At 32.7% G+C, this 25,079-nt stretch overlaps 4 protein-coding genes across 5 annotated transcripts; 2 read left to right on the top strand and 2 right to left on the bottom strand.

Annotated features, from left to right (window-relative positions):
* Nucleotides 1–6,349: 6,349 nt before the first annotated feature.
* LOC111419374 (galectin-7-like) lies at nt 6,350–8,063 on the bottom strand. Of its 2 annotated transcripts, none has more exons than XM_023052161.2 (5): nt 7,870–8,063; nt 7,718–7,806; nt 7,439–7,646; nt 6,987–7,214; nt 6,350–6,726 (listed from the first exon to the last, which is right to left on the bottom strand). In XM_023052161.2, exons 1-5 carry the CDS (start codon nt 7,891–7,893, stop codon nt 6,640–6,642), a joined length of 636 nt encoding a protein of 211 aa, XP_022907929.1. In that variant the 5' UTR covers nt 7,894–8,063; the 3' UTR covers nt 6,350–6,639. The 2 variants fall into 2 exon arrangements, with proteins under 2 accessions (XP_022907929.1, XP_022907930.1); XM_023052162.2 differs by having other exon boundaries at nt 6,350–6,722.
* Nucleotides 8,064–11,277: 3,214 nt separating this feature from the next.
* LOC111419369 (nuclear transcription factor Y subunit beta-like) lies at nt 11,278–12,361 on the top strand. Its single transcript, XM_071198203.1, has 3 exons — nt 11,278–11,557; nt 11,726–11,848; nt 11,913–12,361. Exons 1-3 carry the CDS (start codon nt 11,426–11,428, stop codon nt 12,264–12,266), a joined length of 609 nt encoding a protein of 202 aa, XP_071054304.1. The 5' UTR covers nt 11,278–11,425; the 3' UTR covers nt 12,267–12,361.
* Nucleotides 12,362–14,966: 2,605 nt separating this feature from the next.
* On the bottom strand, nt 14,967–16,311 carry LOC111419371 (Phosphatidylinositol glycan anchor biosynthesis class K). Its single transcript, XM_023052156.2, has 4 exons — nt 16,128–16,311; nt 15,466–16,077; nt 15,303–15,413; nt 14,967–15,252 (listed from the first exon to the last, which is right to left on the bottom strand). Exons 1-4 carry the CDS (start codon nt 16,188–16,190, stop codon nt 15,022–15,024), a joined length of 1,017 nt encoding a protein of 338 aa, XP_022907924.1. The 5' UTR covers nt 16,191–16,311; the 3' UTR covers nt 14,967–15,021.
* A 55-nt stretch (nt 16,312–16,366) lies between these two features.
* Nucleotides 16,367–17,690, top strand: LOC111419370 (Methyltransferase like 4). The gene is made up of 4 exons (XM_023052155.2): nt 16,367–16,591; nt 16,640–17,185; nt 17,237–17,408; nt 17,461–17,690. Exons 1-4 carry the CDS (start codon nt 16,367–16,369, stop codon nt 17,598–17,600), a joined length of 1,083 nt encoding a protein of 360 aa, XP_022907923.2. The 3' UTR covers nt 17,601–17,690.
* Nucleotides 17,691–25,079: the final 7,389 nt, after the last annotated feature.

Here is a 25,079-nt window from a genome sequence, read left to right as displayed (position 1 = left end):
ATTGTATTGATAATGATTAAATTTCTACAATGCGCGCGCTGTTTTACAAAACATTTTATTATTTTGCAACTAATAAGTATTTTATAAATTAATTCTTTCAAAATTTTCATTTCGATTACCAAATTTTTCTTATTTTGTATATATTTATGTTAGAAATATTTTAAAATTATAATAGATAGCAAAAGTATCGAAATCAAGGAGAAATTGAACTTTCCACATGGAAATATTTTTAATTTAATTTGTTACAATTACGCTATTGGTTTGATTAATTTTATAAGGTTATTTGCTTTAATGCGAGCGTATCTCAGAAAGTATACAGGATGTCTCAGCGAGACCGGTCATTAGACGTTTCTGGGGTTCTGGCCAAACCGAATTTTAACCCCCATATTTTATTACTTAGTCGTCTTCAGCGTCTCATTTTACATCTTTTATATTCCATATGTCCTATGCCTAACATTAATAGTTTGAGAAATAATTAGGGTTTTTTGAAAAATGCTCACATATCATATCGATATTAACCTAGTGTGCCATGGAAAACAAATGTTTAATGACTTATTGATAAACGTCAAAGTCTAATTTAGGTTGTTTGATGCTTGTGAGTCCAAAACCAGTTAAAATGGATATTAATAACGTAAATAATGTTTATACAAATGAAGAAATCCATAATTTATTTTTTGTGCACGAAAAGTGCGATAAAGTTCTTAGTAGAACTTGCAGAATGTTTAATGAAAATTATCCACATTTATCTCCGATGACAAAAGGTAAATTTAGAAGAATAGAAGCATTTTTTGCATTTTGGACGTATTAATCACGTGTTAAACTGACCAAAAAATGTAGTAGATAATGCAACGGAAGAGGTGAATACCTTGTCTTATTTCGAGCCCAGTCCCAACACCTCAATTCGAACTGCCAAAGAAGATCTGGGAATAATACTACGACCTTTGTCGCGCTTTTCATGCAAAAAAATTAAATTAAGAATTTCTTGATTTGTGTAAATATTACTTTCGTTATTGTTATCGATTTTAACTCGTTTCAGTACTAATATTAAGGGACATAACAGATAATTATTAGCTCACATGCATCAAGTGACGTAAACAAGTGAGTCTTTGACAAGAACTCATTGAGAAGGCTTGTTTTTCATGGTACACTAGGCTAAATATCCATATTATGATATTTTTCAAAAAACCCTAATTATCTCCCAAACTATTAATATTAGATATGGGACATATGGGATATAAAAGATGTAGAATGAACTACCGAAGACGACTAAGAAATAAAATATGGGGGGTACCATTTAAAAAAATGAAGTTATGGTACTTCCAAATTTTGAAAAGTTAACGTGCCATAGTAAAGTGACCAAACGTTCTAGACAGCAGTTCTCGGTACCAAAACATACTCCATCATGTTGCTTAAGCATGTTCTCAATCCTAAATTGATGTCCCAAAAATCGAGTGTTCTCTGATTTTTTGAACAAATGTCTGCTGGAGCAGATTTTTCTGGAAAAATTCGAATAACTCGAGAACGGTCGAATTAAATTGCAAAAAGTAAAGTTATTTATAAACCTTTAAAACAGACAAATCCAAATATGTAAAATATACAGGGTGTTCCATTTAAAAAAATAAAGTTGGTGGCGACTTCCGGTATAACCGGAAGTGCCAGAAATCTGAAATATATTTTAGATGAAGAGAACGTAATTGATAATACCTAAGTCTGCATTCTCAAATTTTTTGTTTTTCCAGAACCCCAGAAACGTCTAATGACCGGTCTCGCTGAGACACCCTGTATAACTTCGAATACAGAAAACTACTACTAGAAAAGAAAATTTTGTGATGTGAGACACTTGCATTATTGAGTCTTTGTGGAAAAAATTGGGGCCAGCAAATTGGGGTATATCATTTATGATGGATTGGACTGTGGGCTGATGAGAGATTTCACCTACTGTGGACCAGTTATCTTGGAATGAAACACGCTACCTAAGTTGTTTATCAACATCGCCACTGTCAAACCTGAAAATATTTTAGCACTTACTCGTAGCAGCATTAACCCCTTCACGTCCAGAATTAAATTGAAAATAATCTCTGCAACACCAACTTGAGCCTTAACTTGAACTTTCCAGCCTTAAAAATCTCAATGTCACAGCAACACTACTATCTTATATTAAAATACGTTATGACGCCACCGTTGGCGTTTTTGGTGAAAAGCACATTACTAGAACGCCACCGTTGGCGTCACTGGGCGTGAAGGGGTTAAGGTTCTAATGGGTGGACTGCACGGTGAAATTTGAAAATGTTATCTATCGGTGCAAGGTTGTTTGGTCTGCCTACCCGATATATATAATTTATGTAATATAAGGTACTTGTATGGTTCTTATCAAAGATTGAACCTAGGCAACACAAATTTTCGAAATGTGACTCTATAGAAGAATACTGAGGATCTCATGGGTGGATAGAGTAACTAACATTTTGCGATTTTGAAAGGATTTGGAAGTGAAAAATACCATCAAGAGAAAAAATCTGGATTTTCTTGGACATATTATGATGCAAACATTACCTTTTGCGAGCCACTGAAGAGGACTCACCAAATTATTCAGAGCAACCATAAATAAAGTTATCATTTCCATAATAGGTACCTGAAGAAGGCTCTTCCTGCTAACTCTTTTCGTGCAGATTCTTTTGATACTATGCAAGAAGCGCTTGATACAGAATGTAGTTAAATTAGAAAGTAGCGGATAAATGGAACAGAACATGTTTTAGAAATGAGTTTTCGTAATGTAGCGAGAGGATCTTATAAACTGAGGATTATATGTTGAAATGTCAAAAATATTATCCAGATGATGTTGACGAACAAGATTAGGAAATGAAACTTATGACTAAGACGAATACAAGAGCAGATATAAGTAATTGTTCTATAAAAAGGAACGTAAATCTGAGATAAGTCTATAATAGACAATGTAAGGAAAGGTGTGTCACATATGTACGTTATGTTACAAGATAAATGAGAAGAGAAGTTGACATTTTGAAGATAAGAAAAGAAAGCGACAAAGAAATTGAATGAAATATTCTAAGGAATGATTACAATAATATAAAAATAGTTTGGGTTGGGTTGGGTTATAGCTATTAGATACCTTGGAGTATATTGGACAACTAAATTATTATGACAATAAATGTTCTTATCCCAATATTACTTGGTTATTCTTATTACTTCATCTTTTTATACTTATTTATTCTTCAATCCCTCTTGCATATGAAATAAAAACATAGTAAGATGAAGTTGGATCAAGAAAAAATTTAATATTTTCAGTACTCATATGTCAATGACTAGACAACAAGAAAAATTTACCAAATGTAGTCTTGATATGGTCAAATTTCCTGTTCTAGGTTTTCTTTCTTACCATCGTTGAAATATCTCTCTGTTAGATTACTAGATATTTACTCGATATTTATCTGACTTTCAGGATTCTTGTTTTAAAATGTAAGATTATCTTATGATGAACGACTCAATAGCTTAAGTAATGTATTATTAAATTTTTTCCTTGTTCTGCAACTATTGTATTTATCTGTATAATATCCAAAATATTGTAAAAAAGGCGTCTAAAAAGTCAGTAAGGTTTTTGCATTTAACTAGAGATTAGGTTATTGGTAACTTTTTCCGGAAGTTAGAGATAAAACTAGCTGGAGGAAGTAAATGAAATCTGGTTGCTTTAATAAGTCTATTACCCTGATGAAGCACCAATCCCGAAAGTCGTACAATTTAAGCATTGATTTCTAATAATGAGGAAGTCGATGTGGAGCATAAAGTCGGCGAGACCTGGCTGAAGCTGCCATGAAGAGAAACTGTGACTGAGAAACTTACAGGAGTTGCCTGAGATGATACTTTATGCACAGAGACGAACATCATATTGTAAGAAGAAAAGTGCAAGCCTCAAAAAAGAATAAGCAAAGAAGATGATTTGTACACATCCTTTCAATTTTATTGCCAATCAATGTTACGAGACATTCAAGATATTCTGCAGTAATGAGGTTGAAATTGAAAGCCTTACAAATATTGTTGCCTTTCCCAATATGGTAGCGCATTTTCTGTTGTGTCTGTATTGCACTACAAGTATCTCTATCATAAACTTTACAGACCAATTTTAACACCTCTTTTTGTGTCTTATCTGAGTCCTAAAAGTAGCTTTAGGTCTATAGACATTTCTGCAAATTTCTGACATTTCTCTACATGCAGCATACCTTCTTCTTAAGGTGCCTTCTCCATTACTGAAGTGACAAGAAAATAGATTTAGGCATAAATACAAAAATTAATCGCTTTTTATATTATACAGGGTCATCCACGACGACCGTCCATTAGAACTTTACAGGTTTCTGGCCAATACAAAAATTTGAAAATTCAGGTTTAAGTATTATTAATTGCGTTCTCTTCGACTAAAATATTTTCAGATTTTTAGCACTTCTGGTTATACCGGAAGTCCCCACCTACTTTATTTTTTTAAATGGAACACCCTATATATTTTTACATATTTGGATTTGTCTGTTTTCAAGGTTTATGGATAACTTTACTTTTTGCAATTTGATTTGGCCGTTCTCGAGTTATTCCAATTTTTCTAGAAAAATCTGCCCCAGCAGACATTTGTTAAAAAAATCAGAGAACACTCGATTTTTGGGATATCAATTTAGGATTCAGAATGCGTAAGCAACATAATGGAGTATGTTTTGGTGCCGAGTACGGCTGTCTGGATCGTTTGGTCACTTTACTACGGCACGTTAACTTTTCGAAATTTGGAAATACCATAACTTCATTTTTTTAAATGGCACCCTCCATATTTTATTGCTTAGTCGTCTTCGGTGTCTCATTTTACATCTTTTATATCCCATATGTCCTATACCTAACATTTATAGTTTAGGAGATAATTAGGGTTTTTTGAAAAATGCACACATATATCGATATTTAACCTAGTGTGCCATGAATACCTAGTGTGACCTAGTGTATAACCATATGAACTGGCCTTTTGAAAATTTGCAGACTTCTGTGCTTGATGCCAGCTTTTTACTAGAATATTTTCAGGTTCCGGGACAATTTTCATATTTCAAATGGAACATCCTGTATTTCATTATATTTTTGTTCAATTTTAGGCCCCTGTATATTGCACTCTCCATAAATCATTATCAAATTCAAATAATCCTCATTACTAAATTCCAAACGTGGCATTTCTTGAGAACAGATCACTACAAAAAGTAACCTAGTCATCACACCAACAGAAGTAAACCATAGCTTTAGCAAATGTCAAACTGTTTACTCTTTCCTTACTGATCCTCTGATAATACATAACCACAACAACATTCCCAACACAAAATTTTTTTTCCGGCGGTCAAAGTAGATGATTTATAAATTATAAAAAGTAACGTTGTAGTTGACATTTTTGATTGAAAAATGTTATAAAACTCAGGGTGTTCCATTTAAAATATGAAAATTGTCACCTCTTCCGGTTTAACTGTGCACTTTTCAATAAACCCTAATTATTTCCCAAACTATAAATGTTAAGTATAGGACACATGGGATATAAAAGATGTAAAATGAGACAGCGAAGACTACTAAGTAATAAAATATGGGGGGTGCCATTTAAAGAAATGAAGTTATGGTACTTCCAAGTTTCGAAAAGGTAACGTGCCATAGTAAAGTGACCAAACGTTCTAGACAACCATACTCGGCACCAAAACATACTCCATCATGTTACTTAAGCATGTTCTGAATCCTAAATTGATACCCCAAAAATCGAGTGTTTTCTGATTTTTTGAATAAATATCTGCTGGAGCAGATTTTTCTAGAAAAATTCGAATAACTCAAGAACGACCGAATCAAATTGCAAAAAGTAAAGTCATTCATAAACCTTGAAAACAGACAAATCCAAATATGTAAAAATACAGGGTATTCCATTTAAAAAAATAAAGTAGGTGGCGATTTCCGGTATAACCGGAAGTGTTAGATATTTGAAAATATTTTAGCCAAAGAGAACGCAATTGATAATACTTAAATCTGAATTTTCAAATTTGTATTTTGGCCAGAACCCTGTAGAGTTCTAATGGACGGTCGTCGTGGATGACCCTGTATAGGCCAAAGATTGTTGTTAAATTTTTGTACTTCAAACAAAATTAATCTCTACATTTCTTTGTACATCTTTAATGACTTTACTGAATATGGTCTATCTATTCCATGGGAGAGTATTGATGTAAGGCTAATGCATCAAAGAAGAATTTTTAACCTTCATAAAGATTTTTAAAAGTTAATAAATAGCATTCCTTAAAAGTCAGATTATATTCTAACCTAGCTTTTTAATTGCACAAAACGAAACTGGTTATAGTTTTAATTATTTTATTAAACAGTACCCCTCAATACAACATATATATTATATAAAACATAGAAGGCAGATCTAACAGTAACATTTTACAAATTGCCAGGAATAGAATATATTGACTGTACTAATTTTTTTATCATTGCAATACTTTGTTTTATATTCTATGTGGTATATTAATAGGAATATTATTGTTCTAACAACAAAACGAAGTAGTGGGAAAGCGTGAAATTGAAGACACATGACGGTTATCCTTGACAACTACCATCAGGACACGAATTCACCTTGGTTGGCTACATCGGTGGATGGGAATATCCTGATCCGTAGGGCGGGGGCATTCCCATTGGGGGTGGCGCGTACATCTGGGGCATATTTACTGCCTAAACACAAAGTAACAACAATTTAATAATGAGTACCGGTTTAAACAGAAATGGAACACTTACAATAATTGTATTTTCGTGGGAATACCAGGGAAAACAGAAAAAAATTCAAAATAAAACAATTATTAATCTTGTAAGCTGATTTGAAATGAGTTGAATGTAATTTTGCATGCTAATTTTATAAAAAAGTAATAAATAAGAAAGCGATGATACTGAGGAAGAGAGAGAGGTGAAAATATAATTAAGATTGTTTCACTTACAGGGGAATAAGGTGGTGGAGCTGATGGCATTCCGGGTTGTCCATATGGTTGACCAGGTGCGTACATTTCGGGTTGTCCATTGTAATTTGGTTGGGAACCATACGCTGGGGGATTACCTTCAAATGCAACCAATGACAATGTTATATCCCCTTCAATACCTAAATGGGTGATTGCTTGGAATGGTATTCTGTGGCGAAAATCGCAATAGTGTCTTCCATTAATTGCAAGCTAAAAATTAAAATATCTTGTTATTATCTATTTTTATTTAAAATTCAATAATTATCCCTTCCACATATTTTGTGAGATAACATACTTTTGATCCACTATGTACATAGGTTTAAAAAAGGATTTGGTTACACTTTTCTAGACTATTGTTATTATGTTACTCATAGTCACATGATTCATAATACCTTAGCCATTTGTATATAATTAACATCTAATTAGTTATATACCTTAAATTGCATATCTTCAATTAAAATCAACAACTCAAATGGGACCCCATTCTGTATAGGTAAATCTCCATCACCTTCTTCCATCTGCCAATCCCCATTTTGAAAAGAATTCCTAGCAACATATCCTTGCATCATGCGAAATGAAATATGATAAGCTATATCATCAGTATCGTAAGCAGTGGGTTTTGTTTGAAAATTAATATCAAATCTATAAAAACATAATAATTCTTTTATTATTGATTATCAAATTTTCTATTATATGGCAAATATGATTCTAACCGTTCTCCATTTGGGGGGGTATATCCTCGAATACGGACCATTTTCCCCGGAAAAAGGGGCCCATCGAAAGGCGCCGTTAATGGGACCCCCTGGAAATAAGCAATTATTAAATAAGAAACATTCTTGCGGAAATTTTAAGATTTGAAACTTACCGGATTTACGAGCGGTTGAGCCATAATCGTCTTCCGGACTTTACGTTGTTGTTATCTAGAAAAATGAGGCGCGGTCACTCACAAGTGAATTGTAACTGTTTTGTGTATTTATCGGGTGTTAAACCGGGCGGTTTTTTTCTGAGAAGGTAACCTCAATGAAGGTCAAAAGCCTTCTTCTAATCCTAAATCCGACACGAATGCGCCATCTATCCGCAAATCGTGTAAGCATAAAGTAATGATTTAAAAAAATTGTTGTATTTTATTACGCAATTTATTATTAACAAACATTTCACGTTAAATAAATAAATAAAATTATGCTAAAAACTATTTGTTAAAAATTTTATTATAAATGTATTAAATGATGTATTAAAAAAAAAATAAATTGATTTTGATGGATAGTTTTATTGTTATCGTGAATTATAATTAATGATAATTTTTTAAGAGAATCAATTTCGTTTTTACAAGAAAAATAGATTTTTTTAGTGTGTTATAAATAGTGTTTGGCTAATGCCGACGCAATTCAAAGAAAAGTGGGGATTCACCACAGGATTGGACTAAGGAGGGGAACACTTTCAATAACTCTTATAATATGTAATCTATAAAGAGATAAATTTAACTGTTAAATTAATATTTTCAACTCTAAATTTCAAAGAAAATTCTCAACACGGTCTTCACTAAACTAATTCCAATTAATAATGATAAAATAATGTCTTTAGCAAAGAGCTACGTCTTATTTTTATTGATTCGCTGATTAAGAAAAAAAAACCATTAGAGGACTTATAGAGGACAAAAATAATTATCGAAATAATACTTATTTTTAAAATTTTAAATGTTAATACGTTCCTGCACAGTCAGAATGAAGGCTCCTCCTCCTTTGCAGTAATCCTAAGTTCACTTGTGCTAATCTTTATCGAGACTACAACTAAGCTATGGACCCTATAACAAATCCTGTAAGTTTGATATTATTGCAAGTAATTAAGAATGTTAATTAAAACGTTCTTTTATTACAGCCCATACCTTATTTAGGGTCAATTGGAAATGGGTTTTCTAGTGGTAAATTGATAAGAGTACAAGGAAGTGCTGCACCCCAAGCTGAAAGGTGAGAAACATCCTTATACAAAAAGGTTTATCAATTTTTTGATTAATGCTTCATTTCCAAAGGATTGATTTTAATTTGGTTACAAATGAAAATAAAGATGACATTGGCCTACATTTATCTGTAAGGCTATTAGAAGGATATGTAGCTAGAAATTCTTATGAAGGTGGTATTTGGGGCGCGGAACAAGACAAAGGAGACTTGCCCATCCAACCTGGGGAAAATTTCGAAATTGTTATATTTGCTGATAACTCCGAATATAAAGTATGTAATCACTAAAAAAAGAAATCTTATTTCAGCTCTAATAATTATTGTGACCTTCCCATGAAATGACTAATCATGATTTTTTTTTCAGATTGCAATTAATGGAAGACATTTTTGCGAATTTCCTTACAGAATCCCTATAAAAAATATTTCTCATCTATCAATTGAAGGACAGGTTTCTGTATCTTTAATTTCTTTTGAAGAAGTACCTCAACATGCAAAAGTTCAAGCTCCAACCCAACAAGATATACCAATGGCTCCTCAAAGTAATATTCCACCACAAGGTCCTGCAAATTTTGGACCTCCAGGATATGAACCTCAAGGACCTCCTCTAGGACAATATGGGCCACCTCCAAATCAATATGGTCCTCCACCAAATCAATATGGTCCTCCTCCAAATCAATATGGTCCTCCTCCAAATCAATTTGGCCCAGGACCTTATGGAGCACCACCTCCTCCACCTGGACATGTAGGTTAAATGTGTTAAAAATGTGTTGATAAAGTTTAGACTTTGTTTATTTTTGATCAGCAATGCTAAACAATGTTTGCTTGTTTTTATTTTGTTATTTAATACAACATCTTTTTATGAAATGCAAATATTTCTAATTTTAGGATCAAAAAGGTGAATCAGGTTTAGATTCTTTCTTGGGTTCAGCTCAAACTGTAATTCAAGGAGCAATAGCAAGTGGGATGGCAGAAAAACTGTTATCATCATTAACAAGTGGAGGAAACAATGTAAGTTTTTATAATGTTTTTCATGAAAAATGTAAAAATCAAATAATACGAATTTATTAACCAGCCTCAACAGCAATCGCAACAACAACCCCAAAATTACCAGCAGCAACCCCAACAACAACCTAATATCCCTTCATCTCATCAAAACCAAACCCAACAACCAACTCAAGCTGGCCCTGATATAATGGGAAGTTTGGGTACATTACTAAGTACTTTAACAACTCCCCCTCGAGCTCCATTACAACAAAATCAGCCAAATCAACAATATCAGCAACAACAACCACCGCAACAACCTTCCCAAAACCAGCCTGATGTGCTTGGCAGCTTAGGTTCCTTGCTTTCCACTTTGACTACATCTCCTCAAACTCAACAGCAGCAGCAACAACCTCCCCCACAACAACAGTATCAACAACCTCAGCAGCAACAACAACAACCAGATACTTTAGGAGTTTTGGGTGGATTGCTATCTTCATTTACTCAAGGACAAACTCAGGCGCAACCGCAACAACCATTAAATCCAAGTAATATTGGAGGACAAGGATCTGTTGGAGGATTGGGAAGTGTTGGATCTTTGTTAACATCATTTGCTGGACAAGTTTTGCAACCACAACCAAGAAAGGTAAGTTGAGTAATGATGTGAAGATTTTAATTAATTTATGTTTGTTTTTAGGATGGGCATTAAGTCAGGGTGAAGAGATGACAAGAAGCATTTTAATTTTTTTTATTTATTTCTTTTACACAAATTTTTATAAATTAGCTTTATTTTTATCAATTACACTTTCTAATACTTTTATTATGTAAGTTGTTTAAATGTTGTGTGAGTAATATTTTCTAGTCTGAAGATGAACATTGAATATTAAGCCTACAGATACTCATACTCATAATAAAGTAGTGATGCAGGCATTTTCGAATAAAAAGAGAATTTTTGGATGCTTTTGCAAAATTATTCTTGATCTTTAGTACTCTAATGTGCTTACACAATTTCTTTTATTGTAAAACTACTAACAAAAAAAATTTTAGAGAGCAATTATTTTTTTTATTACTGTGCCTAATGTTATAGTAAAAAATTGATAATATGACTTATTCAATGGTTGTATTTTTGTATATCTTTTTTTATAATGATTGTTACTCAGTGTTGTGTTTGAAATAAATTCTACTCAGCTTGTTAATTTCTTTTTATTGAAAAATTTGACTATTTCAAAATGCTAATAAAAACTAATATGACAAAGCAGGTACAAAACCGTACTTATTTTTCTTTAAAACGCCATCTTTAGGTTTATTTATGTTTTTAATTATTGGAATGGTGTGGTTATTTAATCTTATACCAACTGTTGAAATACAATGGAATTTTGAACAAACCCTCAGCTAAAATTAAATGAATACCAACCCAACAAGATACACCAATGGCTCCTCAAAGTAATATTTCATCACAAGGTCCTGCAAATTTTGGACCTCCGGGATATGAACCTCATGGATCTCCTCAAGGACAATATGGGTCACCTCCATATCAATATGGTCCTCCACCAAATCAATATGGTCCTCCTCCAAATCAGTTTGGCTCAGGACCTTACAACACCTCCTTCACCTGGACATGTGGATTAAATTTGTTAAAAATTTGTTGATAAAGTTTAGACTTTATTTATTTTTGGTCAGCAATGCTAAACAATGTTTGTAATTTGCTGTTAAGAATTGCTTGTACTTTTGTTTTTATTATGTTATTTAATACATCTTTTTATGAAATGCAAATATTTCTAATTTTAGAATCAAAAAGGCGAATCAGGTTTAGATTCTTTCTTGGGTTCAGCTCAAACTGTAATTCAAGGAGCAATAGCAAGTGGGAGTGCAGAAAAACTGTTATCATCATTAACAAGTGGAGGAAACAATGTAAGTTTCTATAATGTATTTCATGAAAATTGTAAAAATCAAATAATACTAATTTATTAACCAGCCTCAACAGCAATCGCAACAACAACCCCAAAATTACCAGCAGCAACCCCAACAACAACCTAATATCCCTTCATCTCATCAAAACCAAACCCAACAACCAACTCAAGCTGGCCCTGATATAATGGGAAGTTTGGGTACATTACTAAATACTTTAACAACCCCCCCTCGAGCTCCTTTACAACAAAATCAGCCAAACCAACAATATCAGCAACAACAACCACTGCAACAATCTTCCCAAAACCAGCCTGATGTGCTTGGCAGCTTAGGTTCCTTGCTTTCCACTTTGACTACATCTCCTCAAACTCAACAGCAGCAGCAACATCCATCCCCACAACAACAATATCAACAACCTTAGCAACAACAACAACCAGATACTTTAGGAGTTTTAGGTGGATTGTTATCTTCATTTACTCAAGGACAAACTCAGGCGCAACCACAACAACCATTAAATCCAAGTAATATTGGGGGACAAGGATCTGTTGGAGGATTGGGTAGTGTTGGATCTTTGTTAACATCATTTGCTGGACAAGTTTTGCAACCACAACCAAGAAAGGTAAGTTGAGTAATGATGTGAAGATTTTAATTAAGTTATGTTTGCTTTTAGGATGGGCATTAAGTCAGGGTGAAGAGATGACAAGAAGCATTTGAATTTTAATTTTTTTTTATTTATTTCGTTTACACCAATTTTTATAAATTAGCTTTATTTTTATCATTTACACTTTCTAATATTTTTATTATGTGAGTTGTTTAAATATTGTGTGAGTAATATTTTCTAGTCTGAAGATTAACATTGAATATTAAGCCTACAGATACTCATAATAAAGTAGTGATGCAGGCATTTTCGAATAAAAAGGGAATTTTTGGATGCTTTTGCAAAATTATTCTTGATCTTTAGTACTCTAATGTGCTTACACAATTTCTTATATTGTAATACTAACAAAAAAAATTTTTAGAGACAGCAATTATTTTTTTATTACTGTGCCTAATGTTATAGTAAAAAATTGATAATATGACTTATTCAATGGTTGTATTTTTGTATATCTTTTTTTATAATGATTGTTACTCAGTGTTGTGTTTGAAATAAATTCTACTCAGCTTGTTAATTTCTTTTTATTGAAAAATTTGACTATTTCAAAATGCTAATAAAAAACTAATATGATAAAGCAGGTACAAAACTGTACTTATTTTTCTTTAAAACGCTATCTTTAGGTTTATTTATGTTTTTAATTATTGGAATGGTGTGGTTATTTAATACTGTTAATTCAACAGGTCGAACTGACCCAAAAAAGTCCGTTATTGGTACTTCAGTTAATCTTCGTTTAAATAAATCTTATACAAACTGTTGAAATACATTGTGATTTTGGACAAACCCTCAGCTAAAATTAAATGAATCCCAACCCAACAAGATACACCAATGGCTCCTCAAAGTAATATTCCATCACAAGGTCCTGCAAATTTTGGACCTCCGGGATATGAACCTCATGGGTCACCTCCAAGTCAAGATGGTCCTCCATCAAATCAATATGGTCCTCCACCAAATCAATATGGTCCTCCTCCAAATCAGTTTGGCTCAGGACCTTATGGAGCAACCTCCTTCACGTGGACATGTGGATTAAATTTGTTAAAAATTTGTTGATAAAGTTTAGACTTTATTTATTTTTGGTCAACAATGCTAAACAATGTTTGTAATTTGCTGTTAAGAATTGCTTGTAGTGTTGTTTTTATTATGTTATTTAATATAACATCTTTTTATGAAATGCAAATATTTCTAATTTTGGAATCAAAAAGGTGAATCAAGTTTAGATTCTTTCTTGGGTTCAGCTCAAACTGTAATTCAAGGAGCAATAGCAAGTGGGATGGCAGAAAAACTGTTATCATCATTAACAAGTGGAGGAAACAATGTAAGTTTCTATAATGTTTTTCATGAAAATTGTAAAAATCAAATAATACTAATTTATTAACCAGCCTCAACAGCAATCGCAACAACAACCTTAAAATTACCAGCAGCAACCTAATATCCCTTCATCTCATCAAAATCAAACCCAACAACCAACTCAAGCTGGCCCTGATATAATGGGAAGTTTGGGTACGTTACTAAATACTTTAACAACTCCCCCTCGAGCTCCATTACAACAAAATCAGCCAAATCAACAATATCAGCAACAACAACCACTGCAACAACCTTCCCAAAACCAGCCTGATGTGCTTGGCAGCTTAGGTTCCTTGCTTTCCACTTTGACTACATCTCCTCAAACTCAACAGCAGCAGCAACAACCACCCCCTCAACAACAATATCAACAACCTCAGCAACAACAACAACCAGATACTTTAGGAGTTTTGGGTGGATTGTTATCTTCATTTACTCAAGGACAAACTCAGGCGCAACCACAACAACCATTAAATCCAAGTAATATTGGAGGACAAGGATCTGTTGGAGGATTGGGAAGTGTTGGATCTTTATTAACATCATTTGCTGGACAAGTTTTGCAACCACAACCAAGAAAGGTAAGTTGAGTAATGATGTAAAGATTTTAATTAATTTATGTTTTTTTAGGATGGGCATTAAGTCAGGGTGAAGAGATGACAAGAAGCATTTGAATTTTAATTTTTTTTTATTTATTTCTTTTACACAAATTTTTATAAATTAGCTTTATTTTTATCAATTACACTTTCTAATATTTTTATTATGTGAGTTGTTTAAATATTGTGTGAGTAATATTTTCTAGTCTGAAGATTAACATTGAATATTAAGCCTACAGATACTCATACTCATAATAAAGTAGTGATGCAGGCATTTTCGAATAAAAAGAGAATTTTTGGATGCTTTTGCAATATTATTCTTGATCTTTAGTACTCTAATGTGCTTACACAATTTCTTTTATTGTAAAACTACTAATAACAAAAAGAATTTTAGAGACAGCAATTATTTTTTTATTACTGTGCCTAATGTTATAGTAAAAAATTGATAATATGACTTATTCAATGGTTGTATTTTTGTATATCTTTTTTTATAATGATTGTTACTCAGTGTTGTGTTTGAAATAAATTCTACTCAGCTTGTTAATTTCTTTTTATTGAAAAATTTGACTATTTCAAAATGCTAATAAAAACTAATATGATAAAGCAGGTACAAAACTGTACTTATTTTTCTTTAAAACGCTATCTTTGGGTTTATTTACGTTTTTAATTATTGGAATGGTGTGGTTATTTAATACTGTTAATTCAACAGGTCGAACTGACCCAAAAAAGTCCGTTATTGGTACTTCAGTTAATCTTCGTTTAAATAAATCAGTTCTTATACCAACTGTTGAAATACATTGGGATTTTGGACAAACCCTCAGCTAAAATTAAACGAAATATTAAAATAGTTAAAAAAAAATAACAAACATACAAATTCAGCCATGGTTCTTTTACTTCCAGCTCCACATTGTTCCAAGAATTCAAGAGCATAATAAGTATAACGATCTATAATATACACTCCAATTGATGCATCAACATGATGCTAAAAAAAATAAATATAAATAAAATAATATTTAAAATCCTTTCAAATTTACAGATAACGAATCTTCACCAACTAAACTGCTACCAACAGCTAAAATATTAGGTGAATAAAACTTTTCATACATTGAGGCAGCTTGACATGTATCAATCATAAAAAATATTTCATTATATCGTTGTTTTTGCCACATTTGTTCTAAGGCATCAGCCATTTCTTGACTGGTTATTTCCTCAGAATCTTGGAATTTTAAAAATCCATCACCCCCATGCCCAGTTAAATAAATCAAAATATTACTCCCTTCATCAGTAAGTAGCTGCTTTGATCGCGGAGTTTCAGGAGGTAAACGCCCTGTTAATACTCGTATAAAATTCTCAACAGTAACTTCATATCCTCGATAATCTACCTCCACATCATCTCCGTACACGTTAATATGTTGCTTCGCGTTATTAAAAACTGTAGCTGGGCGAGGATTCCTCGGATTACAAGCCATATCATCAGCAATCATAAGGATAATTTGACTATCTGGAATTCCAAGTCTTTTAACACTACGATAAATTGAAAGAACATTTGCAACATGACGATAATTAAACCAAAATCTTGAAGTGTCTACTAAAACGGCCCAATTATTTGTGTGCCCCTTACTATTAGCAGCAAATTGCTCCAAAGCCTAAAAAATTAATTATTTATTATTTGGAATCAAATAATTAAAATCATTACATTATCAGCTAAGACGTTAGAAATGATTAAAAACGATGTTATTAATTTAAAAAAGCAAATCATTTCTTTACAAATAACTTTTTGAATGTTATTTTTGAGGTTAGATTAATAAACATCAATTTTTGTTAATTCTAATTAATACTAATAGATGTCGCATTACTCCGTAGTGAAACATAACCTCACTTATACATCACATAACCTTACTTTTTTTAGACTTTTCTTTTTGATTATGATTAAGTATGAGTGTTTTATATGAAAATGATAATGCTATTTTTATTTCACACGAAAAATATATTAAAACGATTTATGAATCCGTAGAAAAAGACGGTAATGTTGTTTCGTATCAAGCGAACGAGGATCTTTTTAACATCTCCCATCCCTATGTTAATAAGAAAATTGTAAAGAAGAAAGGTGATGACACTAAAGAAGATACCAAAGAAAAATTTCAAGAACTTACTTGTTCGGTAAGTATTTTCTGAGATTATATTAATTATTAATTTTTTTTGATTTAGATAGGAAGAATTAAATCAATATATGAGATGGTCAAGAAAGAATTAATTGAAAGGAGTGCTCTTTTGGTAAACCTAAATGATTATGACGCTAAAGGAAACGAAACTGCCTTAAAATTATCTGATATGATTTATAGAGAATCATCGGAATGTGATATAGAGGGAATAAAAGGAGAGAATCAAAAAGATGTGGCTATAAATGTGACATTAAAAAATACCGAGTTCTTATTTCCAAAGGATTGTAAATTTTATTGTTCTAATGTAAATGTGATAGGTGATAAATTAGGTTTTGATAATATATTTGATTTAGTAATAATTGATCCACCCTGGTGGAATAAATACATTAGACGTAAAAGAAAAAAGTCTAATGATGGTTATAACATGCTGTACAACAACAATTTATTGGATATTCCTATTGAATCGTTAATTCATGATGGAAGTTTAATTGTGGTTTGGTGTACTAATGCTAAATCAAATATAAATAGTCTTAAAAATGATATTTTCAAAAAATGGGGTGTGGAATATTTTGCAACTTGGTTTTGGTTAAAGGTATTAAATACAATTTTATAATTAAGTTAGTGTTGATAACAAGAATTGTAGATTACTAAGAAAGGTGAAACAATTTGCAATTTTTCTGAACCACCCGGTAAACAACCATTCGAACAAATTTTATTTGCTGCTAGAGATGTCACTAAATTTTCGTCAATAATGGATGGAAAAGTTGTTGTTAGTGTTCCAAGTGCACTTCATTCACATAAACCACCTTTAAATGGTAAAACAATAATTTATATTGTAATTATATAATTTTATTTTTCATTTTTTAGATGTTTTACAAAAATTTCTTCCAAAAAATCCAAAGTGTTTAGAAATTTTTGCAAGATACCTACTTCCAAATACAACTAGTTATGGATTAGAAGCCATAAAATTCCAACACATTTCACTTTATAAGGAACAGTCTGAATAAATCAAAGGTGTTTTTTTAAAACATAAATTATTTTATTATTTTTATATTACATTGAAGAATAGGAATTTTATTAATAAATATACAAAGTAACTCTAAGTTATTTAATTTAATATCTTTTGTTCGGTATCCCTCTGGATTCATCTTTGGCCATCTCCAAAAATCTGCACCTAATTTATTTTTTACTTTATGTTAGTCTTTTTTTTTTAGATAAATATACAGGTGTCTCAGCAAGACCGGTCATTAGACGTTTCTGGGATGCTGGCCAAAATAAAAATTTGAGTATTCAGACAAGTATTATCAATTGCGTTCTCTTAGATATACAGGTGTCCCGTATCTTCCGCATCAGAGCATTAACGGTTGAAGGATGCATTATTCTGAAGCGATTTTTCTAATGAAATTTTTTTGAAATGTTTATAATAACCGCACGGGAACTGTTTAAAATTCTCCGCTTTTATCCAAAAACAGACGATTTTGATTCACGAAAAAAGTGTATTTCTCTTTGCGTGTCGAATCTATTGGTAAGTACATGTGGGAAACGTGTTTTGATCGGCGGTCCGGCCGACGGTTGGGCCAATTACCTGAATCTGATTTACGATTTGCCAATGGACGCCGAAAAACAGTTCCCGTGCGGTTATTATAAACATTTCGAAAAAAATTTATTAGAAAAATCGCTTCTGAATAATGTATCCTACAACCGTATAATGCTCTGATGCGGAAGATACGGGACACGCTTTAGATAGTGCTAGTGTAAAACTGGAATTAACACCAGACCTAGAATTAGATACAGTCGGGTTTAGCCGCACGTCTGTCAAGACGGCTAAACCCGAATGATTCTAGTTCTAGGTCTTGTGTTAGTTCTAGTGATAGTGCAATTCTAGAATTAACACTAGACCGAGAACTAGAAACATTTGGATTTAGCCGCACGTCTCTCAAGACGGCTAAACCCGAATGATTCTAGTTCCAGATCTTGTGTTAGTTCTAGTGATAGTATAAAACTAGAACTAACACTAGACCTAAAACTAGAAATATTCGGGTTTAGCCGTGTGTCTGAAGACGCACGGCTAAACCCGATACTTTCTAGTTCTAGGTCTAGCGTTAGTTCTAGTTTTAGTGCAATAAAAATATGCAACATAGTGATCTTATGCAGGGCCGGCGCGACATAAGCGAAATTTAGGCGGTTGCCTAGGGCGCGCGAGTTTGGGGGGGCGCAAAATTTTGGCGCACGAGAAAAAAAGCTAAAAGTTTTGCACTTTCTTAAATTAATCTTAATTGGGCCAAATTTTTAACAAAAGCGACCACTGTATTAGGCAACCTTTAACAATTGTACGTATTACATACTCGACCGGACTATAAGGACTATGTATAATATTTTTAATTTTAACGTGGTTTTCAATTAGTGTATTGCCTGATCTTTTTTACATTCTCTAATGGTCTCTAATGTCTCTAAAGGAAGTAGACATAAATATAACCTTACTTCCTATTGCTTTCACGGGAACCCCGGAATACCAGTGTAATACGTACCACCGTCAACGCAAGAAATGTCACTAGAATTAAATAGCTAACCTATAAAATTTAGCAGTAGTTTAGCGTGTAGTCGGATCGCATTTTTCCAAAAAACCTTTATTATTGTGTTGTGATTTAAAACATTTGGTAAGTGTGAAAATATTATGACGTTAAAATTAGTTAAAATATCGACGGATTTTTAAAACATCAGAACATCGTAAACAACACTGACAAGGGAAGTGTCACAACTGTGTCTCACCGATTTCGATGCAATTTGGTACAGTCATAGAATGGGCCAAAATAAGGTTCGCACATTTTTTTATACGTGCGGTAAAAGCCCCTGGGGCGAGTTATAGGGGTTGAAAGTTTGGAGAAAAAGTACGTTTTCACTTATATTTTGAAAACGAAAAGTGCTATCAAAATTTGGTAAATTGTAACTGATATTCATTTTAAAAGAGCTTTCTTTTGATGTGTCACACATATAGCAGAGGGTTAAAAAGGGCGAACTACCCCTATTTTTTTGGAATTATTTAAAAACCACCCTATCGATTTTGGCGGCATTAAGTATACTTCTAGTGCGTTCAAAAATATTAGTTAAGGGTTTTTTCCCATTCGCCCTAGATCAACCCCAGCGAAGTTACGGGGGTTAACATGTAAGCACTTTTCGTAAGAATGATGTGATAAAATTGTCAGGTATTTTGAAAATACTTTAAACAAAACCGTAAATTAGTCGCACAATAAAATGTTTAGTGTAAAATAAGGCATAATACACCATATAGGGGTTGTTGGGGTTATCCACCCCCTTAAAAATTAATTCTATCCCGGGCGTTATTTGTCGATTACGGCGAAATTTGGTACTGTGTTTGTTTTATATTTGAAGTAAAAATTTTTGAAAATGGTTATAAGGGTTACAAATTAGGGGTAGTTTTTTGTTTATACCTCGAAGATGAAAACTGCCATCGTAACTGTGGTATTGTTTTTTAAAAATCTATCTATCGATGTTCCACGAGGTAAACTACCCTCATTTTCTTTAAATAATAAATATAAAACTACTAGATAAATAAGATATTTTATTTATTTATGAGTTAAAAAGTAACTGACAAAAAAAATAGTTCAATATACCAAAGAAGTTTATTCTACATTACTAATTGACGTTTTTTATGTATTATATTAATTTTCAATATTAAATTTATTTTTATTCTACGTAGTGTTGGCAAAAATGAAAGTCGTGGAAAAAATGTTTTAAACATAAGGATTTTTTACACCATGCACATGTTATGACCGCTATATCCCCACAGATATCACACGTTGGCTTCTCACTCGAAAAGCAAACTTCCACGGGATTTTCAAAATGGTCTGGTCTCTCCTCTATATAGCCACTTGCAAACCATGCGTATTTAAAAACATTTATAAACCGAGGGGAAGCCAACTGGTTATGCGTCAACGATTGCAATTTTAATATGTTATCCCTCTGATGTAAATTGACATCATACTGGTAAAGAATAATCTGATCAGAGAATCTTCTAATAAAATTTTTCCATATTCTGAAACCAAATACATCTAGGGGCTGTATTTGACCTGTTGTCCCTGCAGGTATAGATAAATGTTTAAAATTAGTACCTGATGGAGTTATTTCACTAATAACTTCAGGACAATGGCCACTCCAAGAATCTAATAATAATAATGATTTAGAACCAGTATTTGGAAAATATACATTTTGGAGCCAATTTTTCATGTGTTCTGAAGTTAACTTTCCAGATTTTGATGCCAAAACGTATATATTGTCTGCTTTAAACATTGTATTTGCTACCCTCGGTCCAAAGCTGCCAGAGGGTTCTTTTAAAACAATAAAAAGTGGAGAAAGAAGTTTCCCATCAGCAGATATTACGGGTTGAATTGTGTAACTGTGCGTTGTAGATGACACCGACTGGACCACACTTTCTACGGTTTTAACTCCTAAATCGCTTAATGTTCTTCCCGAATGGAATTCCAAGTTAAAACCGCTCTGATCCGAATTGTAGGTGTTTTCAGGTCCATATATTTGGATTTGTAGCTTTGCCTCTTTAACGAAATCTTTTGCTAAAGTTTTTACTCGATCAACATTTCCAATTTGTTTTTGGGATAGAAATTTTGTTATTTTTCGGCTTACTAACCGATTTGCTTTCTTAAAACGTTGCACCCAGCTATGAGATGCTTTGAACAGTTGAGGAGATAAATTCTTTTCATTTCTAGCTTGTATAGCCCATCTGCGTATATCAATATCATGTAGTGGCAATTTATTATCTACGGCGGCTCTCGCTTGATTAATTACAAATTCGGTAATTTCTGCTAATTTTTCTTTGTATGTCCCTCTTTCTTCAATATATTTAGACCATCTGTGCAATTGGGTCTTTGACGTTACTTTTCGGTATTTGTTTTTTACGGTTTCTAGTTTCAAATAACCTTTCTTCCCACTTGTCCAGTAATTTACCGCCTCTAATTTGTACTCGTAGTCGATGTCATCCTTCAATGGACAATGAGCATCAGTATCTTCTACAAACCTGTCAGTTGTATCCTGGTCTTCAATAATTTGCTGACCGTCATTGATGCCATTGGATGAATCGAAAATTAATACAGTTTCGTCTTCAATTTGCATATTGTAGTCTTCCATACTTTCCATTAAAATACGCTGTATATTTTCTTTTAAACTAACTTCTGCTTCATTTACAGGAGTCTGGGGAATATTCATAACAGTAAAAACTGTCATTAGCAAATTTAAAACGTTTATTGGGTTTATTGTAACCATTGCTTCTGTCAGTTGCTCTGAAACTAAAATCTACCCACTGGGCACACGTTCTTTTATACTAGAAAAAACTATTTTGAGAAATGACCTTTAGCAAGCGGCACTAAAAAAACAAATATTGTGCCAAAATTTTTTTGGTAGGTGTATTTTTGGCAACATTATGTAGAATAAAAATAAATTTAATATTGAAAATTAATATAATACATAAAAAACGTCAATTAGTAATGTAGAATAAACTTCTTTGGTATATTGAACTATTTTTTTTGTCAGTTGCTTTTTAACTCATAAATAAATAAAATATCTTATTTATCTAGTAGTTTTATATTTATTATTTAAAGAAAATGAGGGTAGTTTACCTCGTGGAACATCGATAGATAGATTTTTAAAAAACAATACCACAGTTACGATGGCAGTTTTCATCTTCGAGGTATAAACAAAAAACTACCCCTAATTTGTAACCCTTATAACCATTTTCAAAAATTTTTACTTCAAATATAAAACAAACACAGTACCAAATTTCGCCGTAATCGACAAATAACGCCCGGGATAGAATTAATTTTTAAGGGGGTGGATAACCCCAACAACCCCTATATGGTGTATTATGCCTTATTTTACACTAAACATTTTATTGTGCGACTAATTTACGGTTTTGTTTAAAGTATTTTCAAAATACCTGACAATTTTATCACATCATTCTTACGAAAAGTGCTTACATGTTAACCCCCGTAACTTCGCTGGGGTTGATCTAGGGCGAATGGGAAAAAACCCTTAACTAATATTTTTGAACGCACTAGAAGTATACTTAATGCCGCCAAAATCGATAGGGTGGTTTTTAAATAATTCCAAAAAAATAGGGGTAGTTCGCCCTTTTTAACCCTCTGCTATATGTGTGACACATCAAAAGAAAGCTCTTTTAAAATAAATATCAGTTACAATTTACCAAATTTTGATAGCACTTTTCGTTTTCAAAATATAAGTGAAAACGTACTTTTTCTCCAAACTTTCAACCCCTATAACTCGCCCCAGGGGCTTTTACCGCACGTATAAAAAAATGTGCGAACCTTATTTTGGCCCATTCTATGACTGTACCAAATTGCATCGAAATCGGTGAGACACAGTTGTGACACTTCCCTTGTGAGAAAATTTCACAAAAATTGTTTTTTAATAACTGTCTTATTTCAATGAAAACTCATTAAACCTCTTGCCCACAAAAAAAAACATGCTGTAAGATAAAGCAGTTAAAAAATCGATTCTTGTAAATTTTTCTCAATGTCGTTTACGGTGTTCTGCGTTCTGTTAAAAACCTATCGATGTCTTCCTCCAAAAGCGTTCTATGAATACCACTTACAATAGGTGATGTTCGCTTTTCAAGAATAATCAAAGTATTCTTTCAATAGAACTGTCATGGCTGATGCTAGTAAGCCTAAGCGACCTTCTGGGTCGCAAAACCGAAAACGGAAAGCGGAAAAAGAGAAAGAAAGTGCCAAATTAAAAAGATCTCTCCTTGTTTTTCTTCAAAAATCATTGAAAAAAACCCACGCGCATTCTTTTGTTCCATGCAATGCCCATTCCTTGAATTTAGTGGTGAATGATGCTGTGAGCTGTTCCCTAGAGGCTACAAGTTTTTTTAACATTGTACAAAAAATTTATACTTTTTTCGCTGGTTCTACAAAACGTTGGCACATTCTTCAAAAACATGCAGCAAATTTAACTATCAAACCCCTGAGTGATACACGTTGGGAAAGCCGTATCGATGCGTTGAAGCCGCTGCGATTTCAAATTTCGAAAATATATGACGCTCTTATGGATATTTATAATGACCCAAACCCAGCAGGTTACAGTGGAAACATCATGCGCGTGGAAGCAAAAGGAATTGCAGATGGTATAAGTACATTTAAATTTCTAGTGTCACTTATTACGTGGTACAATATTCTTTTCGAAATCAACATTACAAGCAAATTACTGCAAAATAAGAATGCAGACATATTTATATGTACGAAACAGCTGGAAGTTACAAAGAATTATCTTGTAAGTTGTCGATCAGATGAAAACTTCGAAAAGAATTTATCACTTCTGGCAAACGAACTCGATATTGATGCAAATTTTCCTAATGCACCTAGTAGGTGAAGGAAAATTAAAAAACAGTTTGATTATGAAGCCGAAGGTGTATCAATACAAGATCCCAAACAAAACTATAAAATATCATTCTATAATATGATTATAGATAATGCAGTAAATGCAATACAGGAAAGATTTAATCAAATGCAAGAGTATTGTGCTTTATTTGGGTTTCTTTACGATATTTTTAACTTAAAGGATAAAAACGAAGATATTCTTATGCAATGCAAAAAGTTTGAAAGTGCCTTAACGCATAATTCCTGTAAAGACATTGATGGAGAAGACTTATGCTGGGAACTTCAAAGTGTGTCTCGAAGACTTCCAAAAGTAATGGGCCCATCTGAAGTTATTCTTTTCATTTTAAGGCATGATCTCCAGAATAGCGTTCCTAATATTTACGTCGCGTTAAGGATTTTATTAACTCTCCCTGTTTCTGTAGCAAGTGGAGAGCGCAGTTTTTCTAGATTGAAATTAATTAAAACGTACTTGCGCTCAACGATGACTGAAGAAAGATTAGTTGGATTAGCGACAATATCAATAGAGCAAGAACTGGCTTACAATCTGGACCTCTGTGAATTAATTTCATTATTTGCACAAGAGAAAGCACGCAAAGTAGCATTTTAATATTGTGGCCTGCCTTCAAAGGGAAATGTGCGGCATCTACAATATTATGACGTAAATGTTAATATTGTTGGAAGTAACGATACGATTATGTTTTAGAATTAATAAAATATTAGACAATGTTATTCTTTATAAAGAGTTTTTAAATTTCTTTTCCTATTCATATTTTACCTATTCATTTATGCTATTTGTTCATTAAATTGGACTACATAGAAAATGATTCTGTATTCTGTGCTGTATATTGTACAAATCAAAGGGCGTGATAGGACAGTTTGGCCTAGGGCGTAAAAAAGCCTCGCGCCGGCCCTGATCTTATGCTAACTAGCGCTATCTATCAAAAATCTTCTCAAAGAACTTAACTTGAGTTCACCAGTACATTATAAAAATTATTTACGAATGGATCCCACAACTTTTGGTGAATTATTGGTCATGGTAACACCACTTATACAGTGAAT

This window comes from Onthophagus taurus, chromosome 7 (assembly GCF_036711975.1).
Source record: "Onthophagus taurus isolate NC chromosome 7, IU_Otau_3.0, whole genome shotgun sequence".
Lineage (NCBI taxonomy): Eukaryota > Metazoa > Arthropoda > Insecta > Coleoptera > Scarabaeidae > Onthophagus > Onthophagus taurus.
The sequence above is the reverse complement of the archived record's forward strand: the minus strand, read 5'-3'. Positions and strand labels throughout refer to the sequence as shown.

What these genes read in the sequence shown, in the direction of transcription:
- LOC111419374 (XM_023052161.2), bottom strand. Translation starts at nt 7,893, where the DNA reads ATGGCTCAACCGCTCGTAAATCCG. An exon ending in CTCAACCGCTCGTAAATCCG is followed by an intron (nt 7,807 to 7,869) that starts GTAAGTTTCAAA and finishes GCTTATTTCCAG; the next exon opens with GGGGTCCCATTAACGGCGCC. An exon ending in TTGAAGATATGCAATTTAAG is followed by an intron (nt 7,215 to 7,438) that starts GTATATAACTAA and finishes TTTAATTTTTAG; the next exon opens with CTTGCAATTAATGGAAGACA.
- LOC111419369 (XM_071198203.1), top strand. Translation starts at nt 11,426, where the DNA reads ATGAACCTCATGGATCTCCTCAAGGACAATATGGGTCACCTCCATATC. An exon ending in CACCTCCTTCACCTGGACAT is followed by an intron (nt 11,558 to 11,725) that starts GTGGATTAAATT and finishes TTCTAATTTTAG; the next exon opens with AATCAAAAAGGCGAATCAGG. An exon ending in TAACAAGTGGAGGAAACAAT is followed by an intron (nt 11,849 to 11,912) that starts GTAAGTTTCTAT and finishes TTTATTAACCAG; the next exon opens with CCTCAACAGCAATCGCAACA.
- LOC111419371 (XM_023052156.2), bottom strand. Translation starts at nt 16,190, where the DNA reads ATGATTTGCTTTTTTAAATTAATAACATCGTTTTTAATCATTTCTAAC. An exon ending in CTAACGTCTTAGCTGATAAT is followed by an intron (nt 16,078 to 16,127) that starts GTAATGATTTTA and finishes TTAATTTTTTAG; the next exon opens with GCTTTGGAGCAATTTGCTGC. An exon ending in AAAGAACCATGGCTGAATTT is followed by an intron (nt 15,253 to 15,302) that starts GTATGTTTGTTA and finishes GTTTAATTTTAG; the next exon opens with CTGAGGGTTTGTCCAAAATC.
- LOC111419370 (XM_023052155.2), top strand. Translation starts at nt 16,367, where the DNA reads ATGAGTGTTTTATATGAAAATGATAATGCTATTTTTATTTCACACGAA. An exon ending in CAACTTGGTTTTGGTTAAAG is followed by an intron (nt 17,186 to 17,236) that starts GTATTAAATACA and finishes CAAGAATTGTAG; the next exon opens with ATTACTAAGAAAGGTGAAAC. An exon ending in ACATAAACCACCTTTAAATG is followed by an intron (nt 17,409 to 17,460) that starts GTAAAACAATAA and finishes TTCATTTTTTAG; the next exon opens with ATGTTTTACAAAAATTTCTT.